The sequence below is a fragment of the Capra hircus genome, chromosome 12 (assembly GCF_001704415.2).
Source record: "Capra hircus breed San Clemente chromosome 12, ASM170441v1, whole genome shotgun sequence".
Taxonomy (NCBI): domain Eukaryota; kingdom Metazoa; phylum Chordata; class Mammalia; order Artiodactyla; family Bovidae; genus Capra; species Capra hircus.
In genome coordinates, this window is record NC_030819.1 from 73,020,486 (window position 1) to 73,045,652 (window position 25,167).

At 45.4% G+C, this 25,167-nt stretch overlaps 1 protein-coding gene across 1 annotated transcript in view; it reads left to right on the forward strand.

The window, feature by feature from the left end:
- The window catches only part of ENOX1 (ecto-NOX disulfide-thiol exchanger 1), a 244,144-nt gene that overhangs the window by 75,968 nt on the left and 143,009 nt on the right, over positions 1-25,167 (forward strand). Inside the window, exon 7 of the mRNA XM_018056315.1 lies at positions 6,226-6,438. Coding sequence (XP_017911804.1) covers positions 6,226-6,438 — 213 coding nt within the window. The remainder of the gene's footprint in view (positions 1-6,225; positions 6,439-25,167) is intronic.

The following is a 25,167-nucleotide window of genomic DNA, read 5'->3' on the forward strand; positions in this document are numbered from 1 at the left end:
TGCTGTTCTCTCAAGTCATCCCACCCTTGCCTTCTGAAGTTCAGGGCCAGATCTCCTCTGCCCACAAAGAGGGAGAAGCAACTGAGTAAGGGTGAGACTGTATTTTCAGCAAGCCCCAGAATGAGGCTCATGCTTATGGCCTTTGAATAGGAAAGATGTACCCCGTATCTGAGCGTCCCAGGTGATGCTAGTGGTAAAGAACCCACCTGCCAGGGCAGGAAACAGCTGATCCCTGGTTCTGAAAGATTCTCCTTGAGAAGGACATGGCAACCCATTCCAGTATTCTTGTCTGGAGAATCCCATGGATAGAGGAGCCTGGTGGGCTACAGTCCACAGGGTCACAAAGAGTCAGACAAAGCTGAAGCAACTTAGAATGCATGCATGTATCCCATATGCAGTTTTTTAAATGCCTACTGAGTGCCTCATGCTGAATAAACATGAGAAAGGGGGATAGGGAGAGAGGTTGACAAATTCTGAAGTAACTAGAAATAAAATGAACTGGGTATGGATTCAGGTAGTGACACTGAAGTGTGACCATCATTATAATATTCTTTAGTACTCAGAAAGCTAAATCATTCCCTTCCCAGAATTAAAAAGCTAAATACAAGGTTAAATGCAAAGGTTATTACTTTTCCAGAATTTTAAAAAAAAAATTTCAAAAGATTTTTAAGTCATTGGATAAGCTGGTTAGCGTATTACTGTGGAAGACTTCTGTGTAATTTTCTGAGATCACTCTTAACTTTCATTGCTAATGGAAATAACCTCAGAGGCCTGAAGGATAAAAGGACCAGCCAGCCTAAGTGCCATGAGAACATTTATCTCTGGTGGACAACGTGAAAATACTCTTCAACATGAAATTAAAATGTTTATCATCAACTCTTGACCATTGGACTTGCTGTAACTTTCCAGTACTAATGCACTGCAAAGTCTATTAGACATAGAGTGTAATGAAATAAACTGCAAAGGGAAAAACTCAGAGTGAACAGAAGGTTGAAATGAGTCTTGGAAATTTTCTTCTCGTCCTGACCCTCAGAGCTTGGAAGGCCAGTTGGTACATGAACCAACAATTACTATACAGAATGACTAATATTTTAATAGCAGGATATGTAAGGAATTGTGGGAACATTAGCAAAGGGATCCTTGATTCATGTTGGGGTTACAGAAAAGCTTCCTTTATGAAAGGCACTTAGGCTGACTCTTGAGGGAAGCAGATCAGTTAGCTGGGTTGACCAGGATCTCCAGGGACCCCAGGATGAGTGCGCAGCAGATGCAGAATAAGGGATGAAGGGCAGGGAGCTTAACTCATTATCATCTGGAGTTTTTTTGCAGAAACTAATATCTGAGGCTGGCTATTTTTATTTTGACCAGCCAAAAAATAATTCTGTTATTTTATTAACACTTGCCAGTTATTATATGCAGTAGTTACACCTGGCACACCTGTGTAAAGTCTTCTAATTTTCATGAAACGTTGTCTACAATCCACTCTTCTGTAGAAGCAAAGGAACAGTCTCCAGCACTGTGACTTTCATCTTCACTTTCTGTGTCAGAATCAATCACTAAGGTTTTTTGTCTTTTTTTGTTGTTCTAATATTCACATTGTCTGAATCAGAACGATATTCTGAAGAACTGGCATCTTCTGAAACACTAGTATATACGTCACTCGGACAATCAAGGTATCTGCATAAGATGCACTGAAAAATTCTTTTTCATTCGAAGTTTCGCAATGTGTCATTTTTGAAAATTTTTACATTTATAATATACACAAGGCTGGAACAGAAACCTAATGGAGCAAAATGTGAAAGATAAACAATCATAATTTGTACAATGAACACTTGATCAATTTTAAGCTCTAACAACCTCGCCTGATGATGTTCATTGTATCACTCTCTGAAAACGTATTGATAAGTCTCCAGTCAATACTGTTCAGGTAACAAAACAGATATTAATATATCTCTGGTCAAAACTGTGTTAACAAAGAGGAGCATGAGAAAGGAACAGCAAATGGATTGAAAGGGGAAATGCCAATCAAGGGAGGCCATGGAAAAAATGATTGCAGTAATCCAGGTGTGACGTTGCAAGGTCCCTGATTAGGAAACATTGGGGAATTTTTAGTGAGCAAGTAAATGGTCCATGTGAAAGTGAAAGTCACTCAGTTGGGTCTGACTCTTTGCAACCCCGTGGGCGATAGCCTGCCAGGCTCCTCTGTCATGGAATTCTCCAGGCAAGAACACTGGAGTGGGTTGCCATTCCCTTCTCCAGGGGATCTTCCTGACCCAAGGATTGAACCCAGGTCTTGTGCATTGCAGGCAGATTCTTTACGGTCTTATCCACTAGGGAAGACCAGATGGTCCATAGTCGCTCCATAATGTGGAAACCTTCCCGGTTCTTAGTGCGAAGAAGGTGTGTTTGCCCATTCTGTTTTCTAAAGGGCACTAGCGTTCAGAGTTAAGTCCAAGCATGTTCACAAAAAGTATTTGGAATTTTTCTAATTGCATCTTGGATGTGATTTTTATGAGCCGTTTTAATTTCTTTCCACATGAATAGCTTTAGTAGCGCTGCAATCTATGTCCTGTTTAAATTAGTTTATATTGTTTTCTATTTTCTTAGTGATCTTTCCCTTGAGGGCAGAATTGAGTTTTCATTTGGATAGTGAAAATGACCACTCCCAACACACTCATGTAGCCATTCAGAAGGAGCTGCCAACGGAGTCTTAATATAAATTCATTTCTTGCATGGCAACAAATATTGACTAGACTTAACCAATCACATGTTAACTAATGTTTTCATGGTTAATTTAAATGTAGTGCATCAGTCATCCATGAGCCTGCCACAGAAAGTTCAGAAATGATGAAACTGGATGTTTTCAAAGCTATATACTAAGCCATATGTACATATGTATATGATATATACAATATATCATGTGTATTTTATTTTATTCGTATATATTGAGAAAATGGAATCTGCCTATTACTTGTTATGATATTAGCAAGTCTCTTGCCTACTTACTTTTTCACTGCTTTTTCATTGTGTATTTTAAATTGCTTAATCCTAAAATTGCTCTCTCTCTCTGAAAACTATATATTAACTATAATCCACTGGTGAACTTACGCTTTAGGTCTAAGAGTGAAGAACAATAAAACTTGGCTTTTAGATCATTTGAGCAAACATCTGTTTTTAAAATATAAGTGTGTTCTTCCTGGCACTAAGTTAGGGTATTTATGATCTGTGTAACCACAGGCAAGAGAAGAAAAACCATGCCCATTCATGGGTGAAAGGAAGAAGGGACCCCATTGTTTATGCATGCTCGCTCTCTCGTTCTCTCTCTCTCTTGCTCGCTCGCTCGCGCTCGCTCTCTCTCTCTCTCTCTCTCTCTCTCTCTCTCTCTCTCTCTCTCTCTCTCTCTCTCTCTCTCTCGGAAGCCCCATAACAGAAACGTTTAGGAATTTTCTTTGTGTTACACCGAGATGAAAAAGTCACAGCAAAGGGGGAAAATGGTCCATGAAGTCAAGAGTTCCTTTTCTGTTGTTATCTTTTAAGAAATGCGGGGGGAAGGGCGCTAAAAAGGATTTCTTACAGGCGTCAGGTAGATTTCTGCTGTCTTTTCGGAGGCCCATTCTCCTAACACATAGGCAGGGAGAGAGGCAGGGAGTGGGAGGGAGGCGGAGTTTATGCTGACTCTAAGTGTCGCAGTGGGGCTCCCACAGGCATCAGGCTAAATTATGGGCCTCTCCTCGGGCTGAACAGGGTGTTAAGTTGTGTGATGACTCTGTACTAGCTCGCTCTGGTCCATGAAATGAGATAAGAAACTCATGCAGCTGGAGTTCACTGAGGGTTGAACTCAGACTGGAATCCCAGAGTTAAAACTGTGGGCCAGCCGTGACACTGAACACGTGCACATGCTTGCTCAGCGGCAGGTTGAAATTGGCGAGGAAACTTGAGTTCTTCCTGTGCAGGCTGCCCCGTGGGCCTCCCTCAGGCCAGTTATCTCCTCGGATCAAAGCGTGAGGGCCCTGGGGGCAGGTTTGCTCAGGAATAAAGCTCTGATCCCCAAGCCCAGATGGGCACCACCTGGGCAGGAGAGGACTGGAGATGGTGGCCCATCAGCAGCGCGATTTCCAGCCTGGAGAAAGCAGAACCCGCTCCACAGGCACGGATCAGGCTAGCCTGCCTGCGTACAGTGCACGTACTTGTGGGGCAAGCAGCAGCCGCAGCCGTGAAGTCGTGTCCGAGTCTGGGAGGGGATGCCTGGGAGAAAAGAGATTAAGGGTTTTTTTTTCTAGCGCTCTGCAAAACTCAGAAGTGAAAGTGAAGACGCTCGGTCATGTCCGACTCTTAGTGACCCCATGGAGTGCAGCCTACAAGGCTCCTCCATCCATGGGATTTTCCAGGCAAGAGTACTAGAGTGGGTTGCCATTTCCTTCTTCAGGGGATTTTCCCAACCCAGGGATTGAACCCAGGTCTCCCACATTGGAGGCAGACTCTTTAACCTCTAAGCCACCAGGGGAGCCTAAAACTCAGAAAGCGCTGTGCAAATGCAGGCTTCTTATGGGGTGTAAAATACTAATGGTGATTGATTAGAAAACATCTGGGTAGTAAAATAAAATAAGATTCCTTTACTAAACATGAATCACCCTCTATCTGTTCATCTGGAGTGTGTGTGCATATATGTATGTATATATGTATGTATGTATGTATGTGTGTGTGTGAATTTGGATGTGTGTGTATGTATATATGACCAATATATAATATATAAACAATAATACACACACATACACAGCGTATAAGGATGTCTCTGGTGTTCCTCTAATGAAGGGAACATAGTAACCGCTCTGTTTTTGTCAAATAAATGAGTAAGTATCTGAATCTTTTAGTCTTGATTTTCCTCCTGATTTTTAGAACCCAGACTCTACTCAGTTTACTTGGAAAATGTAGGATATTTTTGTTTTCTTTATTTTTACAATAATTCTTATTGAAGTATAATTAATTTATAATGTGTTTGCTTCTAGGATATTTTTCATAAATTATGTTTTTAGAGGGTAGAAAAATACAAAAATGAAAGACTTCTCAAGTTTAGACAACCCCAGTACTTGCAGCAGTAGGACTGATTTATGTTGTAATAACTGACATACAATTTCCGGTTCCAATTAATCACCTCCAAACTTGCTTTTTTCCCACCTCTAAGCCATACAACAGAGATCTGCTCCAGTAACCGTTTGCAAATAGGCAAGTCTATTTGCTTTCTTTTGAAATGAACTTTATCACTTACTTACAGGTAGACCCTCCTGTCCCCTACCCCAAGCCCCTTACTCCTAAATCAAATACAAATGGATTTCTAGCAGCCTTGCCCAACACACACACACACACCCACACCCTCCAGGAACAGGTCCTCTTTTGTTGAAAGCATGGAAATGGTCTAGTTTTCACCATAATCAAATACGTTATAGTAAACCTAAAGTGAAATTGGTTTTGAACTGCAGCAGAACAAGAATTGACCTATTGCTACTACCACCTTGGGAACAATATCTTACATCATGACTAGTTTTAAAAGTAATTTCACCCGTCATCCACATCCTGACCATAACTCAGCAGATTCTAAGTCAGAAAACTGATATTGCTGTATGCCGTTACCAATAAAAGAATAAGGAAATGAACTGGAGGCCAAACAGGTAACAGGTTTTTTGAGCCAGTCTTGAGAAAGAGAAATCTGGGTTTGGTGGAAGAATGCAGTTGTGTCATATTTCAAAGGATCCCCAGAACAGACCTTCTAAAACTGATCTCACCAAGTTTGTAGTATGAGGGTAAGCCACTCTTTGTTTCTTGGGGGGCTTTGCAGTGCGGTGCAGTTAGATGAGGAAAGAGAAGCTAAGTGATGATGGAACCATTAGTTGCAGGAAAGCTCACAAGGTCAAGTTGTGACCGTTAGTGGCTCAGAGGGTGAAGAATCTGCCTGCATTGTGGGAGACCCAGCTTAGATCCCTAGGTTGGGAAGATCTCCTAGAGAAGGGAATGGCTACCCACTCCAGTATTCTGGCCTGGAGAATTCCATGGACAGAGGAGCCTGGCAGGCTACAGTCCATGGGGTCTCAAAGACTTGGACATGACTGAGCAACTAACACACACTCACATATACACAGGATTGACCGTGCTATGCCTTTGGAGAGGACCCGAAGTGAAAACCAAGACCTTGCCTTGGCGTGATTTGAACTTGGTGGTCTTCCCTTGCAGACGATAGCAAGTTTTCAGAGGCCATCACGGTGCTGCTGTCCTGGATCGAGCGAGGGGAGGTGAACCGGCGGTCCGCAAACCACTTCTACTCCATGGTGCAGTCGGCCAACAGCCACGTGCGCCGGCTGATGAATGAGAAGGCCACCCACGAGCAGGAGATGGAGGAGGCCAAGGAGAATTTCAAAAACGCCTTAACCGGCATCCTCACTCAATGTAAGTAAGACTTCTGGGGGCCGTCTCTTTTTGTCATGATGTTGCCTTTCCTTGTGTACTCATATTTTTTTTCCCATTTGGGGGTAAGTAGTCCCATAGTTTCCCATCTTACTCCATACCGAATGGCCAAACCTCATAACCAGTTTCATGTTCTGTGGCATCTTGGAGGAACACGGACCCCGCCCTGAGAGCTTACTTCTCAAGGTGAGCAACGTTTCTGTAGCCTTTCTGCAGAACACCCCGTCCGGGCCCCAGGGTGGGGTGGACAGATGCTCCCATGCCTGCTGGACCCTCCGCAGTCCACACCACCCCTCAGGGCAGCCACCCTCCCCGTGGGCTGGGTACACAGAGCCCACGTCCTCCCTGCGCTGACAGTAGATGCAGCCCCAGGACACACTGTCACTCGTTATCCTGGGGCTCTGTTTAGGAGGAAGGTCAGACAGACTCCTCCTCAGGATCCTTTTTATGTGAGGTGAGCCTTGGCTGCGAACATGGGCGACTCAGGAGCAGAGATCTTTCTGCGCTATTATTATTATTTTTGGTCCTTTTCTTCGTTGAGAAAGCAAATTGCCTTCACCGCTTAATGCCAGTGATCGTTCCCGTCTAGATCCTATACTGATGAAAGGGTGTAAACAAGGCTTTCTCATAGAACAATGGTTAGGGTAATTACCCAGGGCTCTATTCAAAAAAAGGACAGATTTTTTTTTTATTTTTATGGGCGTGCTCTCTACGTCTGTGGCCACGTGCATCACAGCTGCTGATGTGCCCTCGCCTGGTAAAAGCCACCTATTGGCACTGTGACAACGCCATGCTCCCTTCCACACCAGGTGCAAAGTCCCACACAGGACGGTGACACATGCAATTTACATACCCATTCTGAGGATAAGTATTATTTTCAATGATACACTATGCCAAAATACCCATCACCTCTTTCATCTGTATAAACTCCAGCAATAATGTGCCTGAAAGGATGGAAAGAGAAAAGGGAGGGAAAACCCAGAAGCCTCGCTGTAAATGTGTTTTATTTGACTTTGTTGTCGAAAGACCATTTTTGCTGCAGCATCAAATAACTCCCAAACGTAAACTCTGATAAGTGACCAGATATCCAGCATGACACCAACCTAGGACACCTGTCTTTACAGGAACAATAGAACTGGTATATCTCATAGAGGTCACCGTCAGACCACCTTCCCTAGATTCCCTAATGGTGAGCAATGACCTTTTACCCGACTGTGTGTGCCCAGCTGTTCTGAAGTTTGGGTTACTAGAGCTAGGATAAATACACTAATACCCAGACCACCTGTAAAGGAGAGAAACAGAGAATGGATTTAGTAGGTGGAGGAGGGGTAGGGTGGGTTGGTAGCAGAGAGCAGGAAAGGCCACACCAATTCTAATAATACAACCTCTGCAAAGTTGAGGCAAGAAGCCAGCTGCCTGAACAGTAGAATGATCATCGATTACCCTTTGCTTACTAGCATCAGTTTTAAATAAATCCTCATTCCTATGCACTTTATCATCCCACTGGGAAGGGAAGATTTGATCCTTGACTCTCACAAGAAATATAGGAAGGCGTTAGAATAGGGGAGGGCTTTCGTTTTTTCTGGCAGTATCTTTTGCAAGAAGCCCCTGTTAAAAACAAGCACGTGATCATGTGGCTGAGTGAGCAGGACATGTCCAGCCTTACAAAGGTAGAAGCGGGCCAAGGTGTGAAACCACTGAGAGACAGACAGAGAGGTCTAGCACGTGGGGACACCAACACCAGCTTGTTACTCCTGATCAAGGCTGAACCAGATCATGGGACTGAGATCTGCCGACGTGGTGGGCCTCCTGATGCAGACCTGGGGGTTGAGTTTCCGGCCACAGGCAGCACTGAGGACCACAGGCTTCTTCCCATGGAGCCTGTGCCACATCACATGTGGAGAAGCTGACCGGAATAAGTACAGGTGACCCTCGAGTGACATACAGGGGTTTGGGGCACAGAGCCTCTGTGTGATGAAAAATCCGAGTGTAGCTTTGCAGCCGGCCCTCCCTGTCCAGGGTTCCATATCCAAGCATGGATGATGCCGTATTGTAGTACAGTATATGTGAGTGGACCTGCACAGCTCAAACCCGTGTTAGCCAAGGGTTCACTGTATTCTGTCCAGGCAAGCGGCTTTACTTTCTCCCTCCCTGAAAAGGAGAGAATGAAGGGCCAGAGCAAGGCCAGGGATTTTGGAAGAAGATCCCGTCTCATGGAAATCATAGGAATGGAGATTACTCTCATAGACACTGCTTAGGCACCTCACCTGTACAATATCAAAAGTTCAATTCTTGCTTTTAATCTTCAAACCTGCCCCTCTTTGGGTTTTTCCTTCCCATTTTGCTAATTCTCAGACCCAGATCCTGTTGAGGACTTTTCACACCCACCGTCTCCCACCACCAAAGCCCATCTAGGCTATCGGGAAATCCCGTTGTTTCAACATTCAGATTGGCCCACTTTTCTTCATTTTCATTATAGCCGTTCAAGTGCAGGCTGCCTGAACGATGATGGTGTCCACCTGGGAGTAATAGAAACACCCCATCAAACTTGATGTTAACAAATGGAGAGTTTTCATTTTACAAACAGTGAAACCCAGATTGTTGGCACTGGTTTGGTAGTTGAAGACCGCCAGGCCTGAGGTTTCTGTGACGTTATTAGCTTTCTTAGGTAGTTGTCTAAGAGGGCTGCTGTTTCTCCTGCCATCACTTCTTTTTTACAAGCTGGAATCACAGAAGAAAAAGGAGAGGAGGAAAGAAAGAGGAAAGGGTTGTACCTTTAAAGCAGAAAAGCAAAACTTGCCAAAAAGTCCCCAACAGGCTTCTATTTATGTCTTGTTGTGCAGAAGTATTACATGTAGCCATGCCAAGCTATTTATACAAGGAAAATGGGAAATAGACTCTTGACTGGACCCATTGCCCTCCAGAATAAACCTGGAGTTCAGGTAAGGAAGGAGGGGAGAATGGCTGCAGGCAGGCATTTTGCAGTTTCTGCCATGTGTGATTCTTCCCTTTCCACCTTACTCCAGCTCAATCTGTTTTTCACACATCATCTGACATAATTCAGAGCACGTCTTCTCCACTGAAATCCCTTGAGTAGATTCCCATTGCACTTAAAATAACATTCATCTTCCCAAGCCTCAAGCTCACTGTGCTTGCCTCTTCTGCGTCAGCTTTCGCTCGACTCACGAGGTGTCATCTCCATTGGCCTTTTTCCTGCTGAGCCCATCAAAGCTACCTCCCATCTCTGAGCCTCTACACATCCGTTCCTTCTGTCTGATGTTCTCGTCCTTGCAATCTGCAATCTTGAATCCTTCTCATCCTTTCAGTCCTGGCTGTAAGGCCATCCTATCAGAGAGGCCTTCCTGATCTCCCCTCTCCTAACAGGCTCACTATTCATATTTCATCAGTCCCTCAGAGCACTTATCCAAATGGGTGCATGCTAAGTCACTTCAGTCGTGTCTGACCCTTTGTGACTCCGTGGACTGTAGCCTACCAGGCTCCTCTGTCCATGGGATTCACCAGGTAAGAATACTGGAGTGGGTTGCCATGCCCTCCTCCAGGGGGATATTCACGACCCAGTGATGGAGCCTGCATCTCTTATGTCTCCTGTGTTGGCGGTTAGGTTCTGTACCACTAGCACCACCTGGGAAGCCCATCCAAATGGGTATAATTTAATAATTTGTCTGGTTATGATTATTATTATAAGCGCCACAAAGGGAAAGACGTGTCTCTTAGTCACCGATCTATATCAGGTGCCTGGAATGTGGAAATATGCAAGAAATATTCCATGGGTGAGTGAGTGAGTGAATGAATGAGTACATTGGAAGGAAGACAGGAAGTAAGCCTGAAACAGTGAGCTAAGACGTTTCCAGGAACCTCCTAGAAGAGCTTGTCAGCCTGTCTGTAGAGTTTTCACCTTGCATGTGTAATCAAACAAATAGAACAAAGAGCTCACCAGCTATGCTTTTGTTGGACATTGCTATATTTTACCAGACTTGGTTGCAGGCCAGAGGATATAAGGAGAGTTGAGGTAGCGAAATAAACACCAAAGTTCACATTGACGTCTCCCACTTGTCACTGTCTGACAGCCTGTGCATTCCCCATCTCCCTGAGAGTTTCCTCCTTAACCCTATAATTTGATCTCGGAAGTATTTCGGCAGCCAACAGAGGTGGTGAAAAGCCCAGGTGAACTTGACTGTCCTGAGAGGGCTTCGAGTGAATCCTCAATAGCCAGGACCCTTGAGGGTGACTTGAAGATGGCAGCTCCTTTCAATGTGGGCCTCAGCTGGAGTTAAACCTCTGAGACAGAACAGGAGCATTGTACAGCTCACTGAACAACCAGAATTTTCCATTCATTTCTTTGTGCTGTTACAAAGATGACAATTCCCCAGATGCAAAAGGGATCCAGATTCTAACATGAAATTCATCATGAAAATGGTAGTGGTAACCTGGCTAACGTGGTAGGTATGTGTACATTTCCTCCACCTTTGCATTTTGAAATAGATCTTGTTTCAGGTCTGGTGGAGTTAATGTTTGTCAGTCTCCACCATGTTTTCTGCTTCCCCAGCTGGCTGCAGGCTGAGTTTGGTATCCATAGAGCTGCCTCTAAAGTAATAGCTGCTGAAGTCCACAGCAGTCTTCATACTTGTCAAATTTTCCAAAAGCAGAACAAGTTAAACCCCCCATTTGTCGGCTTTAATATTCCTGGCAGACACCACGAGAATCCCATTTGGCTTTCTCCTTTAGAATTAGATTAAGATCGTAAAGCACTAAGATTCAAGAGTGACATCTCAGCTTTCACTCTGCAAAGTGGCTGGAAATCTGCTGAGTTATTTGCCAGTGTCTTCCTCCCACTTAAAAGATCCCCACGACTGTCCTAGCATTCCATGGGAGCCTGTCCATTAGAAAGCCAAGTCTCAGGGAGTTGTTCATAGGTAGTTTGGGAGCAGGTCTATTGTTGAGCTAACTTATTACAGTAAGTGGGGTTGGCCTGGCATTGAAGGAGGTATCCACCTGGCAACTTCCAGGAAAATTCAGGTACCTTACAAAGGTCCAAGTGCAGTAAAAGTGTGGATGCCTATGTAGATTTTGTTGAATAGGGAAAGGGAAATTCCATGGAATGTTAGTCCATTAAGCTGGGTTGAATGCGTGTATCTCCTTGCTTTGCTGATCACATTTGTCCTTGTTTTCATATTTGAACAAATAGCATTTGCTCAAAGGGGGAAAGAATCAAGAGCCATGAATAATAATGTAAAGCTGTGATTTATTTCAAGGTCTGCATCAGAGGCCAGCAGTTCCCTTCTAGCATTCAGTTCCTCCAACATTTATTTAACTTCTGACTTTCCTCCTATCTCCGGCCTTCACCCCAGGGTGGGCGATGTAACTATAATCCAATGGGAATTGTTTCCATGTGGGCCCTGGTGCAGAGTGTCAAAGGGCAGCAGCCAAACCCAACCAAGAGTTTTGGGAGTACAGCATCCACTCCTATTTTGGATCATTTTCCACCTCTGAATGTGCAGTTTTCAAAGATGTTTAGATGAGAGCCTCCTTTATCCTGCTGGGGCCCCTGGGTCTTTCCCTTCCTTTCAAGGCCAGCTGGATAGATTCTCATTTACTAGATATAAAGAAAGGGAAAAAAAAAAAACAATTCAGCACAGGTGAATCATCTTATCCTTATGTTATTTTGTTCTCGCATCATCCTTTTCTCATCTTCATGTCATCTCTTAACCTGCCCATTGGGCCCAAACTCCTCCTGGTTTCCCAACTGAGGGACTTTCAGGTTTTGATCTTCTTCGCTTTTTAAACATTAATACCTCAGAGGAAACTCCCCATAGGCCTGCCTGCCTGCGTTCAGTTTTTCAGTTACGAGCAGAGCTTGTCATTTCAAAGCTCAGAGAGAAACTGTTTATAAAGTTGAGGAAGCATGTTCTGCGGCCCTCAATTATTAATATGCATGCCAAGATGATCAATTGTGCATGCCTTGTTACAACACGCACACACGTCTGATGAAAATTTAAACACTCCGTGATCATGCCACTCTGGGACTTTCCCAGCACACTTCTCGGTGAGAGAGGAGACGGGAAGCGAGGAAGGTGGGGAAGAGGCAAACAGGAAGCAGATGGTGATGGAGAAGGGCCTGGTGATGCTAAGATGTGCCATCATGGAGGGCTTCCCTGGTGAGTCAGCGGTGAAGAAGCCGCCTGTCATGCAGGGGAGCTCTGCTCCATGTTATGTGGCAGCCTGAGTGGGAGGGGAGTTTGGGGGAGAATGGATCCATGTGTATATGTGGCTGAGTCCCTTCCCCTTTGAGCTGAAACTGCCACAGCATTGCTAATTGGCTCTGTGCACATGCTTAGTTGCTCAGCCGTGTCTGACTCTTGGCGACCCCTTGGACTGTAGCCCCCCAGGCTCCTCTGTCTGTGGGATTTTCTAGGCAAGAATACTGTAGTGGGTTGCCATGCCCTCCTCCAGGGGATCTCCCCAACCCAGAAATGGAACCCAGGTTTCCCACATTGCAGGTGGAATCTTCACCATATGAGCCACCAGGGAAGCCCAAGAGTACTGGAGTGGGTAGCCTATCCCTTCTCCAGGGGATCTTCCCAACTCAGGAATCAAACCAGGGTCTCCTGCATTGCAGGCGGATTCTTTACTAACTGAGCTACCCAGGAAGCCCCTAACTGGCTCTACCCCAATACAAAATAAAGTTTTGGGTTTTGTTGTTGTTTTTTTTTAAGTACATGCCATAAATATTAACGAGAAGAACAGAAAAGTAGAAATTGTTGAGTGTCAGACCTGGAGGGCACTTCAGACACTTGTTGGCCCAAACCTTCTCATTTTAGAGAAGAGGAAACTGAGGCTCTGTGAGCAGACCTCTTGGGCCCCCACCATTTAGCAGTCTGTGGGTAGCTTAGAAACCAAGACTCTTGGCTTCTCAGACAGTTCACTTTCTTTGTGTGATGTGTGTTTATGAAAGCTGAAAATGATCAGAGAAGGATGTTATAAATACGAATTTATAGTTTGCAGGTGGGGGTAAAGAAGTGTGCTGGCATCACACCGAATAGAAATGCTGCAACATGGTTAGGAAAGGAAGTCTTTGCCTCTAGCACAACCCTCTCTCTCACCTCCATGCTTGGACCTCCTCCCTGTCTCCTGTCTGATCAAAATCGAAGCTCCTATCACACCTCCTCTGTGAACTTTTCCTGTCTTTTCTACACATCTCCACCACCCTCTCTCCTCCCTTCTGTGGCGCTTGTTTACTGTCCACTTGAGCATTTGATGATTTTCTAAGCATCAGGTTTGGGGGGGTTGGTTTTTCCCTCTAGCGCGCTTTTAGGCTAACCAAAGACAGAGGCCATCTGCTGTTCTCTTTTTTCACCTCGCTGTACCACTTTCAGACGAGATACTTGTAAGCACCTCAGTACAAGTGTTGGTTGTTGATCAGATATGGTAGACAAAACTGAAGATTGGAAATTGCAATGGAACCTGTTAACCTAAAACTCATTCTCAATGTTGGATTTTGAGGTAAGCCGTGATCTCTTCTGACTTTGCTCTAATATACCCTTCCCCTTAAAAGTGAAATACACAGAGGGTACTGTAGTTGAGAATTTTGTAGAAGTAGTATTATAGAACTGTTATTAATATTGTTTTAACCTGCCTATTGGAAAGGTTAGAACCATCATGCAAATTTGCTTTGTACCTTTATGATAGGGAATGGCATCAACCTCGTCTTAGATCTCAAAAACAGTGGAAAGACTTTCAGCTAGGCACCAGTAGATCCTGATTCTAGTCCCAGCTGGATTGTAAGTTAGGCAGGTGACTTTAGGAATGATCTTGAAGCTCATTGAGTCTTGTTTTGCCATCTCTATGGGTAAAGTGTCTGACCAGACGATCCCGTAGGATTCTCTTCCCACTCTGAAAATCCCGCTGTCCTTATCCTGTCAACGGGCTTCCCAGGTGACTCAGTGCTAAAGAATCCTCCTGCCAGTGCAGTAGATGGGGCAAAGGGGGTTCGATCCCTGGGTCAGGAAGATCCCCTGGAGTAGGAAATGGCAACCCACTCCAGTATTCTTGCCTGGGAAGCCCTGTGGACAGCGGAGGCTGGCGGACTACAGTCCACGGCATCACAAAGTCGGGCACAACTGACCACGCACGCATGCATGTGTTGTATCAACAGCTTCGGCCCCTGAACATCCCTGAATGTCTACACACAGCCAGCACCTGCCAGGACCCAGCCAGGATGTCAGTGGCTCCTGAGCTGATCACAGAACAGAGGATCAGAGGGTGCCCCCCCCCCCTCGCGCCTGTCCCGACTCTGCCCCGATGCGGGGTTACAGCTCCAGGTGGCACTGTGAGCTGTAAGCCACGTTTGCCCCGTAAGATCATGTGTGACTATTGATCGGCCAAAATTCATATCAGAGAGGCTGCACCTTGCATCTCCTCTGGCACGTCCTCATCTGTTTTCTTGACTGAAATCGTAAAAGCCTCCGGCGTCTGAATGAGTGATGACACCCATCCACGATATTTACTGGGTCCCTATTAAGTGCCAGGTAGCACGCAGAGGGCTGGAGTGAAATGTGAGGGGTGTCTGATCTCCCTCTAAACCTCGACCCCCCCCCTTTCAGGCAGATTGGCACCCTTGTTCACATTTCTCCCGCCTAAAAGGCTTTCTCTGAAATCATTTCCTCCTTAGGAACTTCTGGGCCAAACTTTGCAATTTATTTATTTATATTTTTAAATTTCCACCAAGGGAAATTTGGCTCCTGTATCCCTGCTGTTGGAAAAAGAGAATTTTATGAAGTGTTAAAATGTTTTCCCATGTCTGCGGTCATCATCGCTGTTGTGCATCCTTGGGAAGAAAGTTCCCCAGGACTGCCTTAGCGGCTCTCCAGGTTTTCTGCTTCTCCTCTAAATTACACAGGTGGCTGTATTTGCCAGTGTTGTCAGAGCTGCAAATGAAAGTTTCATTTAAAAAAAAAAAAAAAAAACCTCTTGGCTCTAGGGGAAAAATATCCAGAGACAGTATCTTTTGTAATAACTCCCCAGTCAAGGATGAGCACAGTTTTCTGTTTCATAGGACAGCAAAGCAGATAGCAGAAGGTTCTAGAAACTTGCCATAACTGAGTTGAGCCTTTTTGGTATTGCCTCCGTCTGTCTGTCTGTCTTCCTATGCGTGCTCGGTCATGTCCGACTTTGTGACCCCCATGTAGCCCGCCAGGCTCCTCTGTTCACAGGCAAGAATGCTGTAATGGGTTGCCATTTTCCTTCTCCAGGGGTTCTTCCCTGACCCAGGGATAGAACCCAGGTCTCCTGTGTCGGCAGGCGGATTCTTAACCACTGTACCACCTGAGAAGCCATACCTCTACCTATATATATATGGTTGGTTAAGTAATACACTATGATATTGGCATTTCTTTTAAAATATAAGGATAGCAAAAGATGAGAGAGAAGTTAAGTGTTACACTCTGGAACAATGAAGAATTTTAGAGGGCTAGATTTTAAGAATTAACATACAAATGTTGCGTGAAACACAGAAGTTCAGGAAATATTATATATAACTCTCAGGCACTAAGGATGAAAGCCTTTCCCGCATTGATCCGAGCCCAGTTGCAGGATCTGGGAAAGAAACCACTGCCCAGGACAAGGGGGAGGGGAAGAGGAGGAGAAACAGGGGTGCTCCTGTGAGGAAACAGTCTTTGAGCTACTTTGGAAAGAATCACATGTTTAAAAGAAATATCTTTTTACTAAAGAACTTTTAAAGCCACAGGACCTTCACATTAGATCTGAGGGAAAGTGAGGGGCCAGGAAAGTTCCTTGAAGGCCGTGCAACTTTCCATGCAACTGAGAAGGGAGTGCAGGTTATTGTGTGTGCTCAAAGAAAGGACACCGTCCCGTGAGGCTGGTGAGAGCATGGCCATAGACGGTGGGAGAGCGCTGTTGGAGGGGCCAGGCGGCTCAGGTGGGCCTGCCCCGCTCGAGCAGGCCGGCATGTGAACTGAGAAGCCAACTGTCCCTTTGCAAGAAGTTTGCGGGTCTCTGTGTGGTGGGATGGCAGGGGTAGGAAGGATGCATGGGGCTGACTGGTCCACCTCTGTTGACCGAGGGATTCAAACCGGGGGAGGTTTCTGTAGGCTGCGCGGCTGCTGAGAGGTGGAGCCGCAGCCTCAGCCACGCAGGCTCGCCACCCCTCCCCACCCTCCCAGGGTGCCCCAAAGCCCTCTGCCACTCCTAGACTCCTGAAAGCTCTCACCCAGCCCTGCCTTGAGCTTTCCCGGCCGAGGCATTTATTCAACAACAGTGATAAACAGAAGTAGGACAGATTTTCTTAATAGATGAGAGCATGTACTGAGGACGCACAAGAGGGATCAGTTGCAGTCTGGCAGACAGGTGAGCAGGGGCCCTCTTTCCAAACTCTGAGACTCTTTCTTGGTGTCCTTTATATTGGAAAGGGCTCAATGCAATTTCTTGCCCCATCATTGTTCGGTCGCTCAGTCATGTCTGACTCTTTGCCACCCCATGGACCACAGCACGCCAGGCCTCCCTGTCCATCACCAGCTCCTGGAGTTTGCTCAAACTCATGTCTGTTGAGTCGGTGGTGCCATCCAACCATCTCATCCTTTGTCGTCCCCTTCTCCTCCTGCCTTCAATCTTTCCCAGCAACAGAGGCTTTTCTAATGACTTAGAAAGAACTAATGACTTAGTTCTTCACATCAGGTCGCTGAAGTATTGGGGCTTCAGCTTCAGCATCAGTCCTTCTCAAATCCATACATGACTACTGGAAAAACCGTAGTTTGAACTGGTTAGATCTTTGTCGGCAAAGTAATGTATCTGCTTTTTTAATATGCTGTCTAGGTTTGTCAGAGCTTTTCTTCAAAGGAGCAAGCGTCTTTTAATTTCATGGCTGAAGTCACTGTCCACAGTGATTTTGGAGCCCAAGAAAATAGTCTGTCACTATTTCCATTGTTTCCCCATCTATTTGCCATGAAATGATGGGACCAAATGCCATGATCTTTGTTGGTTGAATGTTGAGTTTCAAGCCAGCTTTGTCACTCTCCTCCTTCACTTTCATCAGGAGGCTCTTTAGTTCTTCACTTTCTGCCACAAGGATAGTGTCATCTGCATATCTGAGGTTATTGATATTTCTCCTAGCAATCTTGATTCCAACTTGTGCTTCCTCCAGCCCAGCATTTCTCATGATGTACTGTGCATATAAGTTAAATAAGCAGGGTGACAATATACAGCCTTGATGTACTCCTTTCCCAATTTGGATCCAGTCTATCATTCCATGTCCAGTTCTAACTGTTGTTTCTTGACCTGAGTACAGGTTTCTCATCAGGCAGGTCAGGTGGTCTGATATTCCCATCTCTTTAAGAATCTTCCACATGATATTGTGATCCACACAGTTAAAGGCTTTAGCATAGTAAATGAAGCAGAAGTACATGTTTTCCTGGGATTCTCTTGCTTTTTCTGTGATCCAGCAGATGTTGGCAATTTGATCTCTGGTTCCTCTGCCTTTTCTAAATCCAGCTTGAACTTCTGGATGCTTTTGGTTCACATACTGTTGAAGCCTGGCTTGGAGAATTTTGAGCATTACTTTGCTGGCGTGTGAGATGAGTGCAGTTGTGTGGTAGTTTGAGCATTCTTTGGCATTGCCTTTCTTTGGGATTGGAATGAAAACTGACCTTTTCCAGTCCTGTGGCCACTGCTGAGTTTTCCAAATTTGCTTGCACATTGAGTGCAGCACTTTCACAGCATCCTCTTTCAGGATTGGAAATAGCTGGAATCCAGATCAGCTGGAATTCCATCACCTCTGGTAGCTTTGTTCTCGTCATGATGCTTCCTAAGGCCTGTTAGATGTTGGACTCCAGGATGTCTGGCTCTAGGTGAGTGATCACACTATCGTGGTTATCTGGGTCATTAAGTTCTTTTTTGCATAGTTCTTCTGTGTATTCTTGCCACCTCTTCTTAATATCTCCGGTTTCTATTAGGTTCATATATTTCTGTCCTTTATTATACATAAACGCAAATATTTGGCTTCTTTGTGTTAGAAAATTCTACTTACTTAAAGCTTTTCTCCGGCTGTTGTTGTTTCCGCCTCTTTTGACATTTTTTGCCACCTCCTTTCCAGCAGTTTTCATACTGGGGTTCCTTCGGGCTGTGAGGACCAGCAGCATCCTTGGCGTTTTTTGTCTTTGGTGCTTTGTAAAAGGTCTAGCACTCCCCAGTGTTCATAAGACTTGGGCTCATAGTAGAGATCCACGTACAAATGGTTATAAATGCATGATATGAAGTGGCCCAGACGCTATTTCCATTCCCAGCTTTCCCACTTGCCAAGTATGTGACTGGTAATGACGCGTCTCTGTGAATGTCAGTTTCTTTGTCAGTGAAACAGGCATAATGATAACTCTTGCCTCAGAGAGTTATGGTTGTTCATCGCTCAGTCATATCCAACTCTTTGCAACCCCATGGACTGCAGCATACCAGGCTTCTCTATACTTCACTGTCTCCCAGAGTCTGCTCAGACTCAGGTCCATTGAGTTGATGATGCCATCCAACCACCTCATCCTCCGTCGCCCCCTTCTCTTCCTGCCCTCAGTCTTTACCAGCATCAGAGTCTTTGCCAGCGAGTCGGCTCCTCACATCAGGTGGCCAAAGCTTTGGAGCTTCAGCTTCAGCATCAAGTCCTTCCAGTGAATATTCAGGCTTGATTTCCTTTAGGATGGACTGGTTTGGTCTCCTTGCTGTCCAAGGGACTCTCAAGAGTCTTTTCCAACACTGCAGTTTGAAAGCATCAATTCTTTTGTGCTCAGCCTTCTCTATGGTCCAACTCTCACATCCATACATGACTACTAGAAAAACCATAGCATTCAATACATGGAGAGCTGTTGGGAAATTTTAATGAGATAATATTTTTAAATCGGAGATTCTCAAACTTTTATTATGTGTGAGTATGATCTGGAGACCTTAGAAAAGAGCGTCTGGACTGGTGGTTGCCAGAGGCAGAGGGTGGAGGTGCAGGAAAGTGGTGAAGGCAGTCCAAAGGAACAAACTTCTGGTTATAAATAATTCCCGGGGATGAAATGTACAGCATGGCAGCGATAGTTAACAATACTGCAATGCATACTTGAAAGGTGCTAAGACAGTAAATCTTAAATATTTTTCATCACAAGAAAAAAATATGGTACCCAGGTGAGATGATGGATGTTTAGTAACCTTGGGGTAATCATTTCACAATATCTACCTATAGCAAATCATTATGTGGTACACCTTAAATTTACACAATGTCAATTATATCTCAGTAAAACTGGGAGAATGTTTTTCAGAAGAATAATTTGCTGGACCCCACCCCTAGAGTTTCTAATCAGTAAGTGTAGGGGCTCCTTGCATTTTAATAAGTTTTCAAGTGATGCTTATGGTACTGGTCCAGGATCTACATTTTGAAAACCACTGTTTAAAATCAAGTGTAGTGTCTGCCCAGTTAAGTCTAAGAAAGTAGAAATAGCCAACAATTGTTGCCTGATTTTCCTGGCACCACTCATGGAGTTGATGGTGACCCAGAGGAAAGCAGGGTCACTATTTTGAAGGTTGCAAAGAAGAAGGGACACCCGGAAACTGTATCTCTCGCCTTCCTGATGAATGATAGACAAGCCAACTGCCGACAGAGGGCCCGCTTTGATGAATCTGTAGGCATCTTTCTGTGATTCATGATGGAAACTGCAAACGTAGATGGCTCAGATTCAGAGCACCGGCCATTATGTCCTTCAAGCCTTTTCTCATTGATCAGGAATGGCAGAATTTAAACACGTGATGACCAGCTGTTGACATGGGATAGAGAAAGAATCTGAAAAACACTTAGTGGGCAGAAAATTGTAATGAAACTTGGTGATAGCACTTAAAAATTCAGATGCTCTTTATCTTTTTCCCACTGCTAAGAATCTCTTATAAAGATATTTACGTAAGAATGTGCCAGAAAATAGGTTTGAGGGTGTCCACTGCAGCCTTGTTAATTATGCACATAAGGCTAGATTTCCAAACACGACCCTGTGGAATTCTCCAGGCAAGAATACTGGAAGTAGGTTGCCATTCCCTTCTCTAGGAGATCTTCCCAATCCAGGGATCGAATGCAGGTCTCCTGCATTGCAGGCAGATTCTTTACCATCTGAGCCACCAGGGAAGCTCAGATATAGCACAGTGTATATAATAGCACTTCTATGTAAGTTTAAAAAGGTTGCGCATAGAAAAATACACAGTGTGTACTCTGCATATAACATTTTCTCAGGAGAGATAGGCTCTTAACAGTAGTTTAAAGAAAGACACGGAACATGCTGAACAGCACAGAGAGCTCAGCCGCATGCTCTGTGATGACCTAGAGGAGAGGGATGGAGGGAGGTCCCACGCATATACAAGCAGGAGGCTGTATATGTATACACGTAATTGATTCGGATGGAGGGAGGTTCAAGCAGGAGGCTGTATATGTATACACATAATTGATTCACTTTGTCATACAGCAGAAACTAACACAACGTTGTAAAGCAATTATCCTCCAGTTTAAAAATATAAGTAAAGAAATAAAAAGAGACACTGGGTGGGAAGTAGTCAGGATGGGAAGACAGACTCTGACTTCAATTTATTCCTTTTTTCATATATACATATATTACTTTCATTTAGTCCAAAGGGATAATCTAGACAGGGTGATTTATTGGATCTTAAAAAGCCTAATGAGTGCTATATATTGTAAGGGACCATTAAAATTATAATAGTCTCATGGATTTTTCTTATGTTACTTCCCTGAATCTTTGAATAGATGCATTAAATAAAGGCATCTACAGTTCTCTGAAATGTAGTGGGATTTATACAAAGCTTAAAAAGTCACTGTCCAATATCCTAGCATTTATTTGAAGAGTGTCACCATTTCCTGCTTGCTTAAAATTTGCTTAAAGGACCCTTTTCTTTTTCTTTCTTTCTTTTTTTTTTTTTTTTTTTTTTTACAGTTTGATCAGCATGTGTTTCTTCCTAGCCCCTTCCCATTCCCCCTCAAAATCAGATTTTTTTACCTCATCCAGACAGGAAGTTCAGAACCGTGGCACCTGCTGGTGATGTTTTGGCTGCAGGTGGCTCAGATGGTAAAGAATCTGCCTGCAGAGCAGGAGACGTAAGAGACATGAGTTTGACCCCTGGGTCAGGCGGATCCCCTGGAGAGGGAAATGGCAACCCACTCCAGTGTTCTTGCCTGGGAAATCCCACGGACAGAGGAGCCTGGCAGGCTATGGTCCAGAGGGCCGCAGAGAGTCACACATGACTGAAGTGGCCTAGCATGCACCCACATTGCAGAAGCCCCGAGTTTGATCCCTGGGTCGGGAAGATCCCCGGAATAAGGGAATGGCAACCCACGCCGGTATTCTTGCCTGGAGAATTCCATGGACTACAGTCCATGGGGTCACAAAGTGTGGGACACAACTGAGCGACTAACCCTTTCACTTTTTAACAAGGCTGTCATGGATTTCACAGGGTTACACAGCATGATTCCTTTGACTTGTCTCAAGACGGAACCCCAGAAGGCCGTTTTTCCTCCTCGACTTGAAATTCCAGCCCATGCCTCCTTAATGTATGGGTTTGGCTGAGTTAATTCTGTTTCCTGGGCTTCCCGCCAGACTGACTGGCTCCTGAGCTGAGGACCCAGAACCAGAGCAAGGGCACAGGAATCTCTGGGAGCCGCTCTAGCAGCCTCCCCTGTTGTGTTCGACACTAACTGCTCCTCCCTCTGGCTTTGTCTCGCTCCTCTGGGCATCCCAGAAGCCCTGGATCACTTACTCCTTCTCTGTTCTAATTCTTCAATCCACCAAGGCTCATCCATCCCACCCCAGCTTTTAGTGTTTAATTACAGCGCTGATGAGCCAGGGTGGGGAAACTCCCCTCTTTCACTGGCTACATGCCTTTGAAAATCTCTCAGAGCCATTCACAGAGAATTTGGGAAAATGTTGGCACTTAAAGGGAAATAAAATTTCCTCTGAACCCCACAGAGTTTAAGGTTCTATCAGGAACCTAGATAAGTTTCAAGAACAAACATTCTGCCTGGAAGATTTGTTTGAGGTGCTCTATGTAAGCAGGCTGACGGCCTGTGAGGACTTCATCAATTTCTCCAGGTATCTGCCTTTCCTAGTGGCTCAGTCAAAATCCGCTTGCAGTGCAGGAGAGCTGAGTTTGATCCCTGGGTTGGGAACATCCCCTGGAGAAGGGAATGGCAACTCGCTCCAGTATTCTTGCCTGCAGAATTCCATAGACAGAGGAGCCTGGCAAGCTTCAGTCCATGGGGCCCCAAGAGTCAGACACAGACAGCAATTAAACCACCACCATCAAATGGATGGTGGTGTCACAGCTGTTTGGCGGGAACAGAAGATGCAGGAGGTTCAGAGACTCAGACATAAGCTCAGGAGGATGTGCAGGAGGTCTGTGTTTGTTCTCTGGAGGAGCTTAACCTTTCTCTTTGGCTGCTTCCAATGCTTTTCTGTCCAGAGCTCAAAAATCAGGAACCTGGGGCGGCCCAGAAGTCTGGTGCCTGGCTCCTTCCCCAAAAGCGTAGTGGAGTGGGATCTGTTCCTGGGTGTTTACCCAGAACGCCCTGTTCTGAGCTTGTCTTTTCTGAGAAGAGTGAAGTCAAGTGCTTCTCAAGAGAATTTGTAAAGTTCTGTCTCATGTAAGAAGTCTGTTCTGAAGTCAACAGATGTCCAAACAGTTTGAAGTGGGGGAGAAATACTGGAAAAATGTATTAAATTACTTAGTCGTAGGATTTTTTTGAAGTTCTGAGGAATTTATACACATACATGTGCATGTTATGTATATTAGAGAATGAACAGTCACTCACTAGTAGACTGTTCAGTTCTCTTATACACTCAACATGCACGCCTACGTGCATAAATTCTTCAGAATTTAAAAAAAAAAAAACCCTAACAAGTATGTGTGCCTGTTACGTGTATAAGAGAATGAATAATCACTAGTAAGGTGTTCTGTTGGGCTTCCCAGTGGCACAGCAGCAAAGACTTCATCTGCCAGTGCAGGACTTGCAAGAGACGTCGGTTCGATCACTGAGGCAGGAGGATGCCCCGGAGTAGGAAATAGCAACCCACTCCAATGTTCTTGTCCGGAAAATCCGTGGAGAGAGGAGCCTGGCGGGGCTACAGTCCAGGGGATTGCAAAAAGCCAGACACCACTGAGTGCGCGCGTGCGCGTGCACACACACACACACACACACACACAACACACACACACGGTGTTCAGTTAATTAAACGTAGAGGTCGTTAGGCTGAGTAAACTCTCAGGCCATGGTGGCCTAAGGATGCAAACCAAGCCCTCCGCCTGCAAATGCCTCAAGGTTAGGACAGAAACCCGAGGGCAGCCGCTCGCAAAAGAGCAGCCCGGTCGAGCGCCAGGGAGTCAGCAGTGTGCTCGCTCAGCCTCTGCCTGCTCCCGGCGAGTGCCCCCACCCCGCCCCGCCTCCACCAGCCGAGCACTCCTGGCCACTTCCGGTTCCTTGCTGCTCGGTTGGAATCCGCTTTTGCTGAAATAAACTTCACCAAGTTTAGTACGCTTCAGTTTATCCTTTCGCAAGAGGTTTCTTCAAAGGGTGATGAGCCGTTTCCTCTCCTCATCCTTCCCTTATGTTCCTTTACACCTGCCAGATGTATCCTCGGGGACTCGACTGTCACCCCTGAAGATGGATGTTCAGGCATCCTTTTGACAAAAATCAGTCTCTCTTATTCTTTTATTGAGGATAATTGCTTTGGGGTTAGATCCCTGGGTCAGGAGGATCCCGTGGAGCAGGAAACGGCACCCAGCTCCAGTATTTTTGCCCGGAAGATTCCATGGGCAGAGGAGCCTGATGGGCTGCAGAGAGCCTGACACCACTGAGCATGCACGCACGTAATTGCCTTACAGTGTTGTGTTCGTTTCTGCTGTACAAGGAAGTGAATCATTTCTGTGTACCCAGATACGCGCTCCCTCTTGGACTTCCTTCCCGCCCCCATCCCCCGCTCCAGGTCACCGCAGAGCCCGGAGCTGAGCTCCCGGCGCTCCGCGGCAGCTTCCCGCTAGCTAGCTTCTTCGCGTGTGGCAGCGTATACATGTCAGTCCTCCTGCCCCAGTTCGTCTCACCCTCCGTTGCCCCTCTGTGTCCCCATCGTCTGTTCTCTGCGTCTGTATCTATTCCTGCCCTGCAGACAGGCTCCTCTGTACCATTTTTCTAGATTTCACATATATGCATTATAATAATATATACATATATGTTTTTCCCTTTCTGACCTACTTCACTCTGTATGACAGACTCTGGTCCATCCACATCCACCACAAATGACCCCATTCATTTCCTTTTATGGCCGTCACTTAATTTGTCTGACACGACTGAGCAACTGAACTAAACTAACTGAATACGTAGAAACCCATGGCATCACCGACTCGATGGACGTGAGCTTGAGCAAGCTCCGGGAGTTGGTGATGTACAGAGAAGTCTGGCGTGCTGCCGTCCATGGGGCCGCAAAGAGTCGGACACGACAGAGCGGCTGAGCTGGACTGAATACATAGAATGGGAGGGGGGATTTGCAAAGTATGACGAGTACATAATAACTCTCTTACTGAGAGCTCTTTCTGTTGATAATGCTTCCAGAATGCTGAAGTATTCTAACCGCTATAAGCTGGTGTGGGGCCTCCAGGCACCACTCTGCA